At 38.5% G+C, this 20,153-nt stretch overlaps 1 protein-coding gene across 1 annotated transcript in view; it reads right to left on the bottom strand.

The window, feature by feature from the left end:
• Window positions 1-20,153, bottom strand: part of FGD4 (FYVE, RhoGEF and PH domain containing 4) — an 84,582-nt gene that overhangs the window by 14,543 nt on the left and 49,886 nt on the right. Inside the window, exons 7-13 of the mRNA XM_006874756.1 lie at window positions 18,814-18,952; window positions 15,948-16,006; window positions 15,470-15,616; window positions 6,495-6,667; window positions 2,625-2,655; window positions 2,325-2,417; window positions 1,882-2,007 (exon numbers count right to left, since the gene is read on the bottom strand). Of these exons, the coding sequence (XP_006874818.1) occupies window positions 1,882-2,007; window positions 2,325-2,417; window positions 2,625-2,655; window positions 6,495-6,667; window positions 15,470-15,616; window positions 15,948-16,006; window positions 18,814-18,952 (768 nt within the window). The remainder of the gene's footprint in view (window positions 1-1,881; window positions 2,008-2,324; window positions 2,418-2,624; window positions 2,656-6,494; window positions 6,668-15,469; window positions 15,617-15,947; window positions 16,007-18,813; window positions 18,953-20,153) is intronic.

Raw genomic sequence — 20,153 nt, 5'->3', positions numbered from 1 at the left:
CCCATGCAACAGCTGGTAGTTTTGAACTGCTGACCTTAAGGTTCGCAGCCCAACTCATAACCACTACACTACCAGAGCTCCTTCTAGATCTAGTCTAGACTTCACTGATTTATTATTAACACTCCTTCCCATGCTAATACCTTGAACTCTCTCCCACTATTTTTTCATGATACTTACTCTAGATGAATCCCATCATTTTTGTATTCTCTGGCTTTATTTGTTTAATCTTGTCAGAGAACAGTTACCTCCAAGCTGACTGTTGTTAAATGTGGTCATGTTGGTTCCAACTCATAGCAACCCTGTCTGGTGTTTCCAAGGAGCAGCTGGGGAGGAGCTTGGACCACTGACCTTGCGGTTCAAACTTACCTTGTGGTCTAGTGCCACACCATGACTCCCAAGTTGACTAGTGTCTCTTTAATTTTATAGCTGTAAACCACTAATGGGTGTGCAGAAAACCACCTTTGTGTCCCTGGTAGGTTCAAGTTTCCCACACTCAGAGCTAACTTTTTCATACTTACTCCTTGCTTTCTGAGTGCCCCTCACTCCTTAGCCTTTTCCTTTATACCATGCTGCAGTGAAAATTTGGATGTCATTAGATCTAAATTCCCTTATTACCCATCACCGAACCAAAAATCTACCAACAACTGCACAGATCTTTTACTTTTATCCTTCTGTTTATAATGAAGGAGAGTTTCCCTCTCCACTAAAACTGCCATTTGTGTCATGGGTTCCATCTTTACTTGTCTTTCAAATGCATCAACTCCTTTGGTTATTTAACTCTGTCCCCATTTTTTATGCCACTCTTCTCCTGACTCATTATAATCTGCAGCCTTTAGGATAGACCAAACTCTTTCCTCCCTAAAAATCTTTGGCACAGAGAATCTAATGCATAGAATGTTCTTTCTTCTAGATTAGGCAACAGCTTAGATATCAACTCCTCAGAAAGGCCTCCCTTTTTCTTTCTAATATTGGTTCCAAATCGTCCTCCACTACCATTATTTTCTATTTTAGCTTCTTGATTGCATTTTTTATATAATCTATAATCATGGAAAATTTTTGTCCATTTGCTTGTCACTGATCTGTTTTCTTCATTAGAATGTAGGGTCTGTGTAGCCAGCTATCATTTTGCTTATCATTTTTTCCTCCAGAGCCAAGCACAGTACTTTTTGCATATTGTTGTTGTTGTTAGATGCCATCAAGTCAGTACCAACTCTTAGAGACCCTATGCACAACAGAATGAAAAACTGCCCGGTCCTGGGATAACCTCACAATTGTTGCCATGCTTGGCCCATTGATGCTGCCACTTGGCCAATCCAACTTGCTGGGGGTCTTCCTCTTTTTCTCTGACCCTCCTTCCACCTTACAAACCATGGTATCCTTCTCCAGCAACTGGCCCCTCCTGACAGTATGTCTGGCATATAAGAGATGAAGTCTGGCCATTCTGGTCTCCAAGGAGCACTCTGGCTTTACTTCTTCCAACACAGATCTGCTTGTTCTTTTGGCGGCCCATGGCACTTTCAATATTGTCCTCCAACACCATAATTCAAAAGCATCAAATCTTCTACAGTCTTCCTGAGTCACTGTCCAACTTTTGCATGTATATGACATTATTGAAAATACCATGGCTTGGGTCAGGCCCACCTTAGTCCTCAAACTGACATCTTTGCTCTTCAACACTTTAAAAAAGGTCTTGTGCAGCAGATTTGCCTAATGTAATATGCAGTTTGATTTCTTGGCTGCTGCTTCCATGCATATAGTTGGCACTAATATAAATTTACTGATTAAGAGATTTACTGAATGACTTATCTGCTTTTCCAAATTGATTATTTTACATCACTTACATAAGTACACACCACCTTAATGACCAGGCATCTCACTTACATGTCCACATGCTCGACAATGATGCCTTCTCCTTGTCAGTGCATTGAAAGACTCTTTGCATTTCATACACATTGTGACTTCATTGTCTCGGATCCATCTTGGGGCTCTTTTTCCTAGCTCAGCAGTCTAAAAAGGAAAAAGACACTAATTTTAACAGAAAACTTTTTCATTCCTTTTATGTATTTATTAAAAAACACTTTAACAACATTGTTCAAACCATATTCTGAAACTTAAGACCCATGCAAAGAAATGACAAAGAAGTTTAAGCCCTATGAAAAGGCACTCGCTATCATTTATCTAAGAAGGAATGAGAGTCCTTGTAAACATCATCCAGTTCTGGCCATCTCAAAGGGAAAAAGGTTAGATAACAAAATGATTGATTAAATTTTTAGCAACCATAAAGAGATAGAAGAGTTTAAAGTTAATAATTTGATTCAACTTACAGAAACCTCTGAGTGAATATCATTATCCTTTGCAATTGCATTTCTGAAGGTTTCATGCCTTTGATGGAAAGTATCAATAGTCACTTGAAGGGCCTAAAGTAGAAGTGAAATTCAAAGCAGATTTAAATATCACATGCAAAGTAATGAAAATGCTTTACTAAATAATAGTGATTAGAATCACCTTGAAAATTAAATCAACTTATTCTGACGACTGCATATTAAGCAAACACAATAGTGTATGCATATTTGTATGCACATAGAGAGGTACCAAAAAAAAATAAAGATAGAAATCAGGTTTACCTTGATCCATTCTTCTTTGTCTTGCTCAGAACTAAACAAACAAAAAAAGCAAGCTTTAAAATGAATGCAGAGAACATTAACGGGTTACAACTGACGAAGAAAGCTGTGCTTTGATGTTATTCCAACTTTACAAAAAATCCAGAGATGTCCAGGAAGGAATTACAATCTAAATTACATAGAACCTCTGGCAATTAAATAAATTCTTCAGTTGAGAAAAACTTTGTATTGTGAACTGGGTGAAAGTTTATAAAGCAGATCATCAGTTTTATATTTGACAATTATGCCCATTTTGTATCCTCTCCTTGACTGCAATCCCCTCAGTGCACCACCACTTATCCTACGTCCTCCTCCCTATATTTCCTGTTTCCAGTCTTCTGTTTTTTCTGACTCATGTGAACTTTGTCTCAAACCATTGATTATTTTAAGGTGTGAGTACCTCCCTGATGTTACCATTACCCTTACAGATTGTCTGCTCTTTGGCTGAAAATTGAATCATAGGAGTTAAGTTCAATTCCAGATCTGAAGTATGACTAAGGGTCATAATCTTGTGGGTTTCACCAGTCTCTATGTGATCAGTAAGCCTGGTCTTTTTTTTTTTTTTTTTTAATGATTTTGAAAATTAAATTCTTCTTAAAAAGAGTTTTAGACAGTCACTTCTTTTGGTACACAAAATTTTCAGTGGGGAGTGTTAAATTTGTTGTTGTTGCTAAGTGCCATTGAGTCAATTCGACCCACAGCGACCCTCCATAGGATTTCCAAGGAGCAGCTGCTGAGCATGAACCACCGACTTTGTAGTTCAAACAACTTTGCAGTCTGACACATTAGCCCACAGCGCCAGCTTCCATTAATATACTGCCCTGGTATTAACAACAATCATCTAGTTGTATATGTTGTGTGTATAGTATAAAGCATATCTAGTATTATACTGTATATAAAACAACTAGTCTTCCAAGTCTTGTTTTCATAATCACATGAAGGTTATTGAAGGTACTACACACAGCTCATCTTAGAACAGATTGCAATTATTGTCTGAGAATCTAAACTATCTTTGTATGGCCTTAGGGAGCTATTTAATATTTTTTTAATAAACAATTTTATTTTCCTATTGCTAAGAGGTTTCAGGCAGTACCATGCTTAATCCATTACAGATAAAACATAAAATATTTTAATATCCACAGGAAGGAGATATAACAGATTAATGGACCCAAGATTCTAATCATTCCCCTTTGGAAAAATTTTTCCTTGACTAGCCAAGTGCTCTCTTTTCCTGTTGGAGGTAAATTTTCTTTCCGCTTCCCTGCAGATAGCTTATGCCACAGTCATATACCATTTTTGAAATATCTCCTTTAGTGGACTGTGCATTGGGAAACATCTTCCAGCTGAAGGAGTTTCTGAAGAGTGGGCTGTGAGCATGTATCTGGTAGGGTAGGACTAAGTTTGCGTTCCAGCATGAATATCACAGGACTTGTCCCCACGGTTGTAAAATATGCATGAGTCTTGCTAGAGGTTTGGCTTCAATGGCACCATCTATCTTTCCAACAAATGTATTACTGAGAACCATGATGTGCCAAAAGTGCTGCTTGAGCCTGTACCTGCCAATGAAAGACTGCTTACTGCCTACCTGGAAGTCCTTGGACTTGAGCCTGAAGGCTTCAACCATATCCTTTTAAAAGATCTTCTTCCTGCTGCCTTCTCCTGCCCCTAACTCCCCAGACAAAATTAGCTCTCTTGCAGCAGAAGCATAGATACTTACTAACTGCTGCTGCTACCATTTACATGTAAACAAAGAAAGTTGACAGTTTTAATTTTTTTTCCCTTTTTTTTTGAGTTTGGGCAGACTTTTTTTCTCTTTTGTTTAATTGACTTAGTACCATAATTTTTATTTCTATTTAACAATTTTAAATTATTGAAATAAAACTATATAAAACAATGCTTTTTATTATGAATGTGGAAGAGGAAGCTTAAGGGTTCACTCTTGAAGCTGACTCATAACCTGTCAGAAAAGTAGAACCCCATTTCCTCTGTTGGTTTCAGAAGTAAATGCTCTTTCTTTTCTTTTCCACTTAAAGAGGTTTATTAAAGTAAAGGAGTCATGGTGTGGTGCTGTGGGTTAATGTGCCAGACTGCAAAGCCGTTTGAACTGCAAGGTCGGTAGTTCAAGCTCACCAGCTACTCCTCGGAAACCTTCTACAGGGTCGTTATGGGTGTGAACCGACTCGACAGCACTTAATAACAACAACATTATAGTAAAGAGACTTGTGGTAAGCTGAGATAGGAGGGCTCAACACAATGTTTAATCCCTGTCTCCAGTCAATTCTCTTGAAATAACCCACATATATTCCCAAATTTTGGCTTCATGTAATTCCTCTGACACTGACTTTCTAGGACCTTCAACATCTTCATTTTTATTTCAAGATTCAGTAATGATTGTTGTTATTGTTATTAAGTGCCATTGAGTCAGTTCTGACTCACAGCGACCCTGTAGAGGGTTTCTAAGGAGTGGCTGGTAGGTGTGAATTGCCAACCTTATGGTTCGCAGTCCAGTGCTGATCCTACAGCGCCACAGATTGGATTAAAGCTTTTCCATATCAGTTGTTGTTGTTAAGTACCGTGGAGTCGGTTCCAATTCATAGTGATCCTGCACAGGGTTTCCGAGGCTGTAAATCTTTACGGGAGCCGTGGAATGGCTGGTAGTTTCGAACTGCTGACCTTATGGTTAGCAGCCCGATTTGTAACCATTATGCTACCAGAGCTCCTTTTCAGTATCAGTATATAATCATAACTATAACTAAAGCAAGGAAATATGGGGAAACAAGAAATGTAAGGAAAAAACAAAGACTGTTTCTAACATTAATGAGAATGTATCCAATATGACATATCAGAACTGTGCAAAGCCAGGCCTGTGTGTAATTAGGGAAATTCCTCACTAGTCCTTCATTGTGGAGGAAAAACAACCTAACTTGCTGATAAGTAGCTGAAATCTCTCTAGTGTTAGTTACCTCCCCTGCTGTTTAGACACACCAAGTTTGCATATTTGGAAGTATGCTGAAATTTCTGGGCCAGCACACCTGCTTTCTGCTGCAAGGAGGATTTCTATGATGATGAAAACCATTAATGAATGCCCCCAGTTACCAGGGCCAATAATTCAGTGAGCCAACCACTGAAGGTTTATTATTAAGGACTCATATTAGGAGACTCCAGTGCAACGTCATGCATTTTTCCTAGTGTTGGATGCCTGGGACCTAAATCCCATGATCTAAGGTAGGAAAACCATAATTCCTGTTAAAATACTTTATTCTTCTTTTAAAGCCTCAAGTTTAGGCCTTCAGGTGGTAACTAAATTCGTATATCTAAGGTGGTTGTAGAGGCTGCCTGAGTTTCACACAGTTCTCCCCTTCTGGAACCCTCCAGCTATAGCAAGAGAATTGTTGCCCTTACCACCCTGGCTTCACCTGACATTTCTCTCCATTAAAATGGTATTAAACCTTGAGTCCCTTGAATGCAGAGCCTCTGAAGGATTCATAGTTATGGCTCCAACATTTAACATGGATAACATATTTGTAGACCAAAAAGAACGATCTAAGGGAAGAAGGATTAGAAGTAGACCTTCCCTTGCAAGTTTCAAAATTCTAGCTTGCTTCCAATAACTTGATTCCCTGAGCACCTTGTAATATGAAAATTCAATGTACTAAATGCTTACTGTCTGCAAAAAAACTACCCTAGGTACTGGAGAGGAAGACAAGATCCTTGACTTTTCAGAGCTCATGGCTCTCCATTTACCTATAAATAGAGTCTCAGAAACCCCCTCAAAACCATTCTATTCTCTGATTTACTCTGATGCTTTCAGAATGACAGGAGTGGTTCGCTTACCTGGCCTGCAATTCCAGCGTTCTCTCTTTCCCAGACACCTGAAAAGTGTGCGGATATTCTTCATTGTGAGTCTCTACAATTTTCATTCCATCAATGCCAACCTTAGTCCGAACTGTGAATTTAGATCCCACCAAGCTGAATCTGGGCACACAGTACAGCAACGTGTTGTTAAACTGCAGAGAAGTAAAGCACACATAAATAAATAGGAAAATAAAGAGAGATAAAAAGATTAAAATTACAAGTATCCCTGAACATAAATTTCAAGGAAAATCCAAGGAATATGGTTGTTGTTGTTGTTATGTGCCATGGAGTTGGTTCCAACTCATAGCGACCCTGTCCAGGGTTTCCGAGGCTGTAAATCTTTATGGGAGCAGAACACCTCATCTTTCTCCTGTGGAACAGCTGGTTGTTTTGAATTGCTGACCTTAAGAAATTCAAGATTTTGTAACAGTTCTATTAAACTTGTATCTAAATCATATTCCTCAATTTTTAAACATAAATTTTCCTTTGTTGGTTCTTATACTATTTTAATGAAATTTAAGTGAACCAATCATTTTGTTCTATTGCTTTAAGAAAACTAGTTCAATTAAATCCAGCAAAAATTTATAAAGGGCCTTCTATATACAACATTGGAGTCCTGGTGTGGTGCTGCAGGTTAATGCATCAGACTGCAAAGATGTTTGAACTGCAAGGTCAGCGATTCAAGCTCACCAGCTGCTCCTCGGAAACCCTATACAGGGTCGCTATGGGTTGGAATCAACTCGACGGCACTTAACAACAACAATGTACAACATTGCGAATATGAGTATTCCAGAACTCTTAATTGTGCTAATGAGGAATCTGTTCCTGGACCAAGAAGCAGTTGTTCAAACAGAACTCTGTTTGAGCAGTTTCCATTTAAAATTAAGAAAGGTGTGCGACAAGGTTGTATTCTTTCACCATACTTATTCAACCTGTATGCTGAGCAAATAATCCGAGAATCTGGTTTACATGAAGAAAAATGTGGCATCAGGATTGGAGGAAGAGTCATTAACAACCTGCGATATGCAGATGATACAACCTTGCTTGTTGAAAGTGAAGAGGACTTAAAATATTTACTGATGAAGATCAAAGAGCACAGCCTTTGGTATGGATTACATCTTAATAGAAAGAAGACAAAAACCTCACTGGACCAATAAGCAACATTCTTGTCAATGGAGAAAAGATTGAAGTTGTCAAGGACTTCATTCTTCTTGGATCAACTATCAACACACATGGAAGTGGCAGTCAAGAAGTCAAATGAAGTATTGCATTAGGCAAATCTGCTGCACAAGTCCTTTTTCAAGTGTTGAAGAGCAAAGATGTCAGCTTGAGGACTAAGGTGCGCCTGACCCAAGCCATGGTATTTTCAATAACCTCATATGCATACAAAAGCTGGACAGTGAATAAGGAAGACCGTAGAAGAATTGATGCTTTTGAGTTATGGTGTTGGAGGAGATTATTGAAAGTGCCATGGGCTGCACACAGAACCAACAGATCTGTGTTGGAAGAAGTGCAGCCAGAGTGCTCCTTGGAGGCTAGGATGGCCAAACTTCATCTCTCATACTTCAGACATACTGTCACGAGTGACCAGTCGCTGGAGAAGGATATCATGTTGGGTAAGGTGGAGGGTCAGAGAAAGAGGAAGACCCTCAGCAAGATGGACTGGCCAAGTGGCAGCACGCAACAATTGTGAGGTTGGCCCAGGGGCAGGCAGTGTTTTGTTCTGTTGTACATAGGGTTGCTATGAGTCAGTACCGACTAGATGGCACCTAACAACAACAATAAATATACCAGTAAAGGAGACCTGGTGGTACTGTGGGTTAGCTGTCACACGGTTAACCACAAGGTCAGTGGTTCAAACCCACTAGCTACATCATGGGAGTTTGTATCCATAAAGATTTTCAGTCTCGCAAGTCTTATGGAGAAGTTTTTCTCTGTCCTGTAGGGTTGGTATGAATTGGAATAGAGTAGATGGCAGTGGGTTTTTTTTTTTTTTTTTTTACATACTAGTAACAGAATTTCAATTTTGTAAGTTTAAACCCTTACACATCAGAATTTGTAATTGTGTATCTTACGGGAAAAGTATAAAATAGCTGTTAGAGGAAAAGAATACTATTCAGCAATTAGGTTTTACCAAAGTGAATGTTGGAAAAAAAAAAAAAAGTACTGCCAAATTATTAGTTCACATTTCCTAGTAATATGTGGGTTTAGCACAATTTTGTTGTTGTTGTTAAGTGCCATCGAGTCAGTTCTGACTCATAGCAACCCTGTATAAAGTTTCTAAGGAGTGACTAGTGGAATTGAACCACTGGCCTTGCAATAAACAGTCCAGTGCTTATCTTACTGTGCCACACTAGTATAAAATGACACATGACCAAGATCAGCAAAGTACTATTTAGCAGGATGACTCAGAGGCCACATCATAAGCATTAGGGAACCCCCACTTTTGTTCTTATAAGTTTTGTCACCTCTCATACCTCAGGATCATTATGTGTAAGAGTTACAGGTTGTTGAGAGAATTAAACGAATAAACAAATGTGAAGTATTTAGAACAGTGCTTTGCACATGTTGTTGTTGTTAAGTGCCGTCAAGTTGATTCCAACCCATAGTGACTCTGTATATAGGGTTTCTGAGGAGCAGCTTGTGAGCTTGAATCGCCGACCTTGTAGTTCAAACGGCTTTGCAGTCTGATGCATTAACCCGCAGAGCCACACCATATCAGCTGCTTAAATTTAGCAAATTCATCTCACTTTCTGTGGGATTTGAGTCCAGATGTGTCCTGCCAAGCCCTCAGTTCTGGCCCACACTACCATGAAGTATCAAAGGATTTTAAAAATATTCCAACAGGTTTATGTCACATTGTCCACTTATGCTCATTCTGAAAGCAAATTTCTCACTAGCTGTTTTTTTTTGTTTTTTGTTTTTTGTCTGCCATTTTGTGGCTTTCTGTAACCAGTGTCAGAAATTTCAGTTCCAGGTTGGATAAAACAGAACTAACAAGACACTAAATACACTTCACATGTGCATTTCTCGAAGAGTGGAAGAGGATGTATTAGCATTAAAATTTAGGATTTATAATAACCATCCACTGTATTTTGAGAGTGGCAGTCACAGCCTCATCGTAGTGTATAGGACTTAGAGATCTGCAAGAGCTCTGGAAGGTTCTCATCACTTGATTAAAGCTACAGCTTCCTTACTAAGCTTTCCTGCTACCATTTCTTTCTCTTTTCTATGAAGGCCGTCTCAGGGGAGATTTGGGCAAACCTGGGACTGCTGCAGGACAGCACTTACACTCTCAAAGCATCAATAATAACCAGGCTGGCTCATTGCCTCTGAAAATTAAGTGATTTATGTAATGTCATGGTATGAAATTCTGAATTATCCAATACTTGTATTCAAATCCAATTTATAAAGTTCAGCCAAGTCTTGTTATTTCATTGAAACACAAGTCCATGAACATGGAGGTCCTTAGCATTTGCTTTTTGTAGTTCTGTTTATACAAGATGACAGAAAGTCTTGTAAATACATAGGTTTCTCTTTCCTTTACATATTCTCAAAACTACATTCCCTCATTATTTTCTTCCTAGGTGGGACAATGCATTCTAAATGGTCAATTTTTGTTGTTAAGTGCCTTCTAGTTGGTTCTGACTCATGTAACTTGTCACAATTTGAAGCTAGTGCTTTTTTTCCCCTATCCTTTTTATTTTTCCTAGAGGGGCTGTGCAGATACAAAATGTTGCTTACAAAGAAATAGGTACCAGATATATGAAGGATATATTAGGTAGCTAGGTTTGTGCCCTCCATGAACTTAGCTCCTGTAGCAAAAGCCATATTATCTTCCACATAGAAAATTACTCTTGGGGTTTCCACTGATACTGAAAGATGAAATATAGCAACTGTAGGATGAATTAGATCTACTTTTCAATTCAGTGTAGCTGTTTTTCTCTTATTCCACGCCTAAAGCTCAGAAGTAGCTAATTAACAAAGCAATCTCTGTTTGGTGAGCAAATTTCCAGAAGTCCCAAATTGTGACAAAAGCAAGAAAAGCAAGCCTCAACTTTATATAAAACAGAATATAACAACAAAAAAAACACACCTAAGGACAGTCCTCTTCCTTAACCTCTAGTGTTCCTCAATGATTTATTTCAAACCTTTTACTAAAGACTTATTGGTTAAATAATTCAATGTCATGTTTTCATCAGTGACAATGTCATTAAATTTTGTTTTGGAAGATAATAGTATATTGTTGGAGATAATTTCCAGTACCTTATCTGTGCTCAAAGCTTAAGTAAGTCAAGAAAAAAAAAAAAAAAATCAAGTGACAGGGAAATAAGGAACAGAACATCAGCAAAAGATCAATTATAAACACTCTTGTGTCACGTTCATGAAATAATTTGGTGATTTTATTTGTTAGTTAAACAACATTAATACACACATACAAAAAAAAACAGTGGAAAGCACAGGCAAACAGAGATGTAACTACATGAAGATCATATGAAAGCTGGTCAGATTCTAAATATAATTTTGCCTTTCTGACACATGTCATATTCCCAGAGTAGAAAATAGAAAACTCACCCCCATTTTCCTCCTAGAGAGCTAGGAAAATAAAAAATGGCACTTCTGAAGTTTCTACATATAAAAGAAACAAGAAGTTTCATGGGAATAAAAGTGTGCAGTGGAGAGAAGAGACTCTTTGAAAAGTATATACCAAAGAGACAGATTAAAAAGAATGGACAAGACAGGAAATGCTTCTAAAATAGTTTTTAAAGATGATTGTGGCTTTCCTAAAATGCTAGTCACGTGTCTTCATTCTCACGGGAGACACACTGGCACCATCTGTTTGATTGATAATAACTGGAACAAGATGAGCACTTTCTTCCAAGTCATTATTACTGTATTCCCCTAAGGCTCTTTGACATTTGTCTTGCAAACTGCTGCTTAATTTGGCTCTATCAAGCTATTCAATCTAAAATGATTTCCAGAATAATTATTTTATGTGAAAAATAAGCCAAGACAACTGGTTAAACACCAAGCTACCACACTAATGAGGAAGAAGGGAAAGGAAAGTGTACCAAGTATCTAAAGATAGGGTATTTAAAGAAGACATGACTCTCAGGGATTTTGTTCAGAATAGAACAGAGCTCAGAACCCTACCATGGTTGGATATAAAAAGTCCATGGTTTATATTGAGCTCTCTGTACTACCTGTGAAAGGTGAAATAATTCTATTTAGCTCAAATGAGGATTTCTACACTTAAAGACCTTGTGCTGATTCTGATTTATAGAGATCCTATAGGACGGAGTCCTGGTGTGGCGCTGTGGGTTAATGCGCCAGACTGCAAAGCCATTTGAACTGCAAGGTCGGTAGTTCAAGCTTACCAGCTGCTCCTTGGAAACCCTACACAGGGTTGCTATGGGTCAGAACCGACTCAATGGCACTTAACAACAACAACAACAATAGGACAGAGTACACTACCCTGTAATGTTTCCAACAAGGTAATATTTATAAAAAGAAGACTGTTACATCTTTCGTTCTTCCTTAGAGTGGCTGGTGGGTTTGAACTGCCAACCTATCGGATAACAGTTGTGTAACTACTGTGCTACCAGGACTCCTTTTTAAACTGTACAATTCACAGTTTTTAATGCAGTCATAAGTTGAAAAATCTTTACCAGTATTTAATTCCAGAACATTTTTTTCAGGCCCAAAAGAAACCCACATACTCACTATCCCCTTCACACCAAGCCACGGCATCTACTGATCTACATGTCTCTGTGCATTTGCCTATTCTGGACATTCTACATAGATGGAATCATTCACTATGTAGTCTTTTGTGACTGGCTTCTGTCACATAGTATAACATTTTCAAGGTTCATCTCTGCATCCATGCTGTAGCATAAATCAGTACTTTATTCCTTTTTATTGTTATATAATATTCCATTGAATAGATAAGCTACATTTTGATTATCTATTAATCAGCTGATGGTCATTTAGGCTATTTCCAACTTGGGGCTATTATGAATAATGTTGCTATGAAGATTCAAGTTTCTGTGTAAACATGTGTTGTCTATTCTTTTGAGTTATGTAATCTAAAAGTAGAATTGCTTGCTCATCTGATAATCAAATGTTCTTAAAAAGAACAACAATGACCACCACCATCACCAAACAAAAATCTTTTTCTCTCTATGACAATTAGTTCCTATAAATTTTTCTTTCAAGAATGGCTAGACCCAGACAACAGAAACATTGAGGTTTCCAACAACTCATTTCACAACTAGTAAGATGACTTTAGCAGCAGAAAAATCAGATGTGACTAACAGCCCGTGAGTTGTGTACCAGTCACTGGGCAGTTTCTTTCCCAATACGCCTTTTTCTTTTCCTATAACAACAATTACAATTGTTGCTTGTTGGTAAGTACTGTCAAGTTGGTTCCAACTCATAGTGACCCTGTATAGATAGGGTTTCCAAGGGCAGCTGGTAGGTTTGAACCATCGACCTTGCAGTTAGGAGTCTAATGCTTTTCTTATGGCACCATACCATGACTCCAACAATTATAATAATGACTAACATTTACTGAGCTCTTAGGATTATCATGATCTCATTAGATATAGAAACAAACTGGAATTTGTTAGGATAACAAATAATAAAAAGCCATGTGAACAGAGACTTAATAATGCCTGATGCCCCAGCAAGAGCTCTTATACATGCGATAACCCCAGATTAATTGTAAATTCAAGAAAGTGAAAGGAAGACGGGACAGCCTGCAGAGAGCAGGGCACATTCAAAAGCTCTATGTAGTGAGTTCATGTACTTTTTCCTGAGATATTTTAGGCACAAATGTTTCAGTCTTGCCATTTCTTTAACCCAGAAAGATGAGATGAGAAGTAGCATTTAGATAGGGTTAGGAAACAAGGAGTCCTGGTGTTATGATGGTTCAGTGCTTGGCTATTAACTGAAAGTCTGGTAGTTCAGAGCCCCAGTGGCTCTGCCTGACTAAGATCTGGTGCTCTGTTTGTATAAAGATTGGTGGTGGTGGTGGTTATGTGCCATGGAGTCGATTCCGACTCACAGCGTCCCTGTACAGGGTTTCTGAGGCTGTAAATCTTTACGGAAGCAGAACACCTCATCTTTCTTCCACAGAACAGTGGGTAGTTTCGAACTGCTGCCCTTGAGGTTTGCAGCCCGATTCATAACCACTATGCTACCAGAGCTCCTTCCTATAAAGATTATAGCCTAGTAAAACCTTTGGGGCAGTTCTATTTGGTCACATGATATTGTTATAAGTTGAAAATTGACTTGATGGTACTCAACAACAGCAACAGTGAAGAGAACTGCTGTCAGGAAAGAGGATGTAGACAGATTGTCCAGAAAATGGTACACATTAGTCTGTAATCTAAAACAAAAGAAAAGAGAGTATCTAAAACAAGCAAAAGGAAGATTTCAGAAAGCATATCACACCCACAAACACAGTGATAGCGACAATCATCATGGAAAGGTTAGATTGTCTTCAGTATATAGAGTAAAATAAATTATACAAGTAAGTTGTACAGAAAAATGACACAAAAGTACTTAAAAAGAGTTAATTCTTAAGAACAATTTTCCTTTAATTACAACAGGAGTGGGGAACCTTTTTCTGCCAAAATTCATAACAGCTTTCACAGGCCATACACGAGTATCAACTTAAAAAAATTAGCCTGCTATATTTGGGTGTTAAAGATCAAAGAGCACAGCCTTCGATATGGATTACATCTCAATGTCAAGAAAACAAAAATCCTCACCACTGGACCAATAAACAACATTCTCATCAATGGAGAAAAGATTGAAGTTGTCAAGGACAACTTGGGTCAACTATCAACACTCGCGGAAGCAGCAGTCAAGAGATCAGACGACGTATTGCATTGGGCAAATCTGCTGCACAGGAACTTTTTAAAGTATTGAAGAGCAGAGATGTCAACTTGAGGACTAAGGTGCGCCTGACCCAAGCCACGGTATTTTCAATAACCTCATATGGATGCGAAAGCTGGACAGTGAATAAGGAAGATCGTAGAAGAATTGATGCCTTTGAGTTGTGGTGTTGGAGGAGAATACTGAAAGTGCCATGGACTGCCAAAAGAACCAATAGATCTGTTTTGTAAGAAGTGCAGCCAGAGTGCTCCTTGGAGGCCAGGATGGCTAAGCTTCGTCTCTCATACTTTGGACATATTGTCCAGAGGAAACAGTCGCTGGAGAAGGATGTCATGCTGGGTAAGGTGGAGGGTCTGAGAAAAAAAGGAAGACCCCTAACGAGATGGATTGGCCAGGTGGCATCATTGATGGACTCAAGTGTGGCAGCGGTAGTGAGGTTGGCCCAGAATTGGACATTGTTTCGTTCTGCTGTGCATGGGGTCACTATGAGTTGGTTCTGACTCGATGGCACCTGACAACAACAACAATATTTGGGTGTGGTGCCATAGGATAAGAGCTCAACCTCAAGGTCAGTTTGAACTACAAGATTGGTGTTCAAACTCACCAGCGGATCCTCAAAACCCTGTTCAAGGTCGCTATGAGTCAGAACGGACTCAACAGCACACAACAACAACAGTGTGATGGCTATGCTTCTGATGTGGCACTGTGGATCAGCAATGAATTGCAAACCACAAAATCGGTGGTTCAAATCCACCAGCTGTTTCTTGGAAACCTTATACAGGGTCGCTAAATTGGAACCCACTCGATGGCACTTAACAACAACGTGATGGTTGATGGTTGCTTTGGTAGAGCCAGATCTTATATAGCCCATAGGCCAGATGTTCCCCACCACTGACTTAGAACATCCCCTTATGTGAAATACTGACATTATTGATTAAACCAGGTTACATGTTATTGCTTTGTTGAGCAAACAAGCATCCTTCTTTTCAATGATACTTATAACAACATATATGATTTACTCTCATGGGACTTGCTCAGACTAAGATACTCACTAAGAAAAGGTAACGTTCTTGTGCTGATGTGTTCCGAGCAGCTAGTTTGAGGATCTGACCTTCTTTTATTAGTTCATTTGAAGGATTTACAATGTCTTCCTCTTCTCCCAACATTTCATATATCTCTATGAGTTTCTTTAGATTCTCCTAGGAAATTAAAATAGGACATAAAATCAAATATTACAAAGTTTCAGCTGGATAGGTTTACCAGTATTGTAGCCTTATCTAAAGTATGGATAATTCAAAAGGGCTTGAGGATAAACAAGTATATTGGTATAAACTGCATCAGATATGAGCAAAATAAAACCTTGGAGAAGAGACGAGAGGATTATTCCAGATAATACTAAATATTTCATAATTTTTCTTTTTTGTTTATCTAAGTCAACTTATTTTGGTCTAAATCTATAGAAAATATGAGTCTATATTACTGACAATTATCTAGCCAAAAGGTTCCTGTCTCCTCTGAAAAACCACTTACCATTTTTCTTATTGCACTGTTAGAATGGCTTGCTGCCGTGGATATTATTTCAAGTGATTCTAAATGGGGAAAAAAGAAAAGTAAATAAATATGCTTTGTCCCTAGTATACTACTAAATAGCTAAATAACATATACACTAAAAGAAGAAATATGAGACCAAAAACAAAAGACATTTATATGCAAGGGTGTAACATTTATAAACTAGATATTTTCAGTAGATTTTTTTTACAACTGGAAGTAAATTTCCTCATAAAAAGCCATATACAATAATTAGCATTATAGGTATGTTTAACCCATAACATACCTTCAAAATCAATACATTTTGACTATGCATACTAGGCATTTTACTAGTTATTTTCATATATATAATATCAACTGTGACTTTTGTTGATTAGTGCCGTTGAGTCGGTTCTGCCTCATAGTGACCCTGTATAAGGTTTCCAAGGAGTGGCAGGTGGATTTGAACTACTGACCTTGCAGTTCAAACCAACCTTGTGGTCCATTGCTTATCCTACAGCACCACATCAGGACTCCATATCAATTATACAATGGCAAGTATATTAGCGCCATTTGACAGATGAAGAAAATGGAGAGAAGCTGTAACTTGTTTAATGTCACACAAATACAATATTGTTGGACTGAGATTTGAATCTAGGATATTAGGGACAACTCAAAGTTCTACAACATTTTAGAAGTAGATACTACTAGTTTTATGAGCAAACTAACCACCAGTTTTCTCTGGGAAAATGCCCTAACAGTTCTAGCTTCAGTCAGGTGAAAGGAAGTTGTCTGGTGCCAATGTTGATGGCGGATCTTGTTGTTGGGGCCTATGGTGGTGAGAGATGGGAACGGGAGGACAGAAGTTTCAGGGACTGCTGGTGAAGAGCTGTGGAAGCTGAGGCCTTCTGATGACTCAACCTCAGGGAATATACCTCTTGATCCCAAATCATGATTTGTTCTTTGCCTTTCTGTTTTTAGTCTTGTGACTAAAACACCCATAACACCCACCATCACTTCTGTACCAAATTTTCTGTTTTCTTTGCTCCAGTGCTACATAGAATACACCTTGTTTATATGGGTGTTTGTGAAGTGTATATATGAGGGGATTTTAAAAGTTCATGGAAAAATTCCATTACCTTTTTTTTTTTTTTTGAATGTTTTATTGTGTATTGAGTGATAGTTTACATGGGGGAACATTAGTTTTAGACTGAAAGGTTAGTCACATCCCTCCTTGCTATAAAATATCCACCTTTACATTTCCAGTCCTCACAATCAGTCCTGGTAACAATTTTCACTATTGCATCACATGAGACCCATCTGCATTTCTTTTCATCAGCCCTTCCCAGACAGGTTGAGTACCATTCACTGGAGACTTCACTATCCTCCCCACCCTGTGGATCTAGGTTCCCTCTTGAATGCTTGTAAGCCAGTCACTTCTTGCCTTTGTAGCCCTCCCCCCACCCCATTTTGGGTAGCTAATATCCAAGTTGCCCATCCCTGTCTACTCTGTGTATGGAGGGGGTGGGAATGATTCCCGCTGTAAAGATTTGTTCCCTCTTTTGAGCTACTGCATCCATAGGTGTAGGGCAAGTTCATCAAATTGTATCAGATTACTTGTTTTTTTCCTCTTCTTTCTTTTTCAAGTTGAGCTCTAATCATCCAGTCATAGAAGCCAGGTCAAGTGGTTATTATTATCTGCAAGTTTGGGTGTTCTTGTGCATATGCCCTCTCTTCCTATCAGGATGCTTCACTCTCCACTCTAATCCTCTGTGGCTATGTCACTGACTCTGGGCCCAAGAGTCCCTAGGTCTTGCTGTCCAACTAGGTCTTCACCCAGGTTCACAGGAGTCTATTGAACATTGTAGGGCTTAGCTCACAGCTTCATTGCTGTTTTCCCTCACTTCCCTTTATCAGTGACAAATGTGGTCACCAATCACAGCATGTATTCCCATTGAGTCTTAGTCGTAGAAAGGGGTTTGCCCTGTGGGGACCTGACCACTTGTCTTGATGTCTCCTGGGCGAGCAATTTGCTTGTTCTTATAGTAACTGTCATAATATTTTAAGCTGATCTGTTTATCTTGACCTTAATTGGCCAACAGATCCCCTTGGAAGTCACTGTTTTGATTAGATCTTTTTATTAATTTTATTAAAAGCACGCTAATGAGACTAGAACAAGTGTATTACTGAAAGAAATTTTCTGCACCCATCATTTGACTACAGAGGCATCTTTAAGCACTTTTTTTTTTAGGATTGGAATACTTTTTTATTTACTCTTGTATTATTGAAACTCTTGAGCTTTAAAAAAGCATTTTCACTGAAATCTCAAGAGAGAAAACAAAAAACAAGGACAATTCACAGAATGGGAATAAAGTTTTCTCAGGGAAAATGTTATCAGACACTAAAAGCACCATTTCCCACTTCTGCCTTCTGGGTGTAGTGGTGCGGTGGGTAGAGTCAATTTCACTTAGGTTATTTTTACATAGTAAATCTCAACTTTGCTGTCTTATTATTCATCAACCTATCTAATTAACCCAGCAGCACCAGTAATTCTGAATGGCTGTATTCTTCCTCTGAGAAGGTTAATTGTGTACTGCTATTCCAAATGTCTGTAAGACTATAGTTTTGTATTCCAAATGAACTATTAATGTGAAACCAGCATGAGAAACATGGTCTTCAGTGCCTTGAATTTTGTGATTTGGGCACAAAAAATGACTGTCCTAACTGAGGTATTGATACCAATTTCCAGTGATACTATCTTTCATCAGGATTATCTTACTAAAGTGGCTCTGAGTCATATTTCACATTGGAACTAATAGGCTGCTTGGTCCTATAAGAGGCGGGTGGGAGAAAAGAAAAAAACATTTACTTTTAGCATCATTCCAGTCCAGAGAGTCAGGTGGCAACTGTCTTAGGTAATCCTTAAGGAGAAGCTCATACCGGGGTATCCGCTGAACAGGTTCTAGCATATGATGCTGCAAAGTCAAACTCCCACAGATCTTCTGTTTCTGCAGTAAGAAGAGGATTTTATAGACACATTAAAATATTAAGTTAGGCAGTCTAAACACTCACTGTAATGAAGAACTTTCATCAAAGACTATTTTTCTGTAAAATGTGGCCTATGGATCATTTGCAGTAGATACCAGCTGTATCGTGTTAAAAGTACAGATTTCTGAACCCCACCTCTAATCTAGTGAATCACAATCTTTAGAGATGAGATTAAAGAATGTGTATCCAACAACACCCCAGGTTCTTATTACATGCAACTTTGAGGACCACTAGTCTCATGTAGTGTAGTGGTTATGAATCAGGCTGCGAACCTCAGGGTCAGCAGTTCAAAACTACCAGCTGTTTCATGGAGAAAGATGAGGCTTTCTGCTCTCGCAAAGATTTACAGCCTCGGAAACCCTGTGCAGGGTCACTGTGAGTCAGAACCGACTCCACGGCACACAGCCACCAGCAGTCTGATGTTAGAACAGAAAAGAAAACCTAGCAGAATTACAAGCAAGAAAATTCCATATTGCTGGCAACCACTTCCATTAGTCACTACGCAGGTTTGTGATGTCACACTGTTCAATCAGATACTAGCTCCTTTCAAAAAGAACTCACTCCTAATGAGATTCACTAAGCAGAACTATGGAACATGACTTTGGTCTGAGCAGTAACTGTTTAATAATAAGGTTACTATAAATAGTATTTCCTTTGATCTTAAATAAGACTCCACACAGAGAATGACAAAATCTGGGCATCTAATTATCCATTAGAAATGTTTTACTATTTCATTAGGTCAAAGCATTATTTTCATTAGAAAGCAAACTCTGTAAATAGATCTTTTCTTTGCGCAATACTGAATCTATAGCACTTGCTTTCAATAAGCTGCTAATATCAGAAAGAGAAAAGATTATTTGAAAAAATAAGCTATGTTCTTGTTCATATTAAACAAAGGCGAAACCCCATTAAATATCTACTGAGCTCATACCATGATAAAGGCACTGCAGGGTATAAAGGTTATAGGAAATGCGGCATTTGCATTCAAAGCAAAAAAGTAACTAAAGGCTTCACAGACATGGAAACATTTAACATTCCTTCTGCTTGGTGTGGACTCTGGTTTGGCACTGTAGGATAAGCACTGGATTTCGAACCACAAGGTCGGCAGTCGAAACCCATAAGTTTCTTTGGTAACCCTATGAATCAGAACTGACTTGATGG

Source organism: Chrysochloris asiatica, unplaced genomic scaffold (genome assembly GCF_000296735.1).
Source record: "Chrysochloris asiatica unplaced genomic scaffold, ChrAsi1.0 scaffold00299, whole genome shotgun sequence".
NCBI classification, from domain to species: Eukaryota; Metazoa; Chordata; class Mammalia; order Afrosoricida; family Chrysochloridae; genus Chrysochloris; species Chrysochloris asiatica.
Note: the sequence above shows the minus strand (reverse complement) of the source record. Positions and strands in the feature narration are given on the sequence as shown.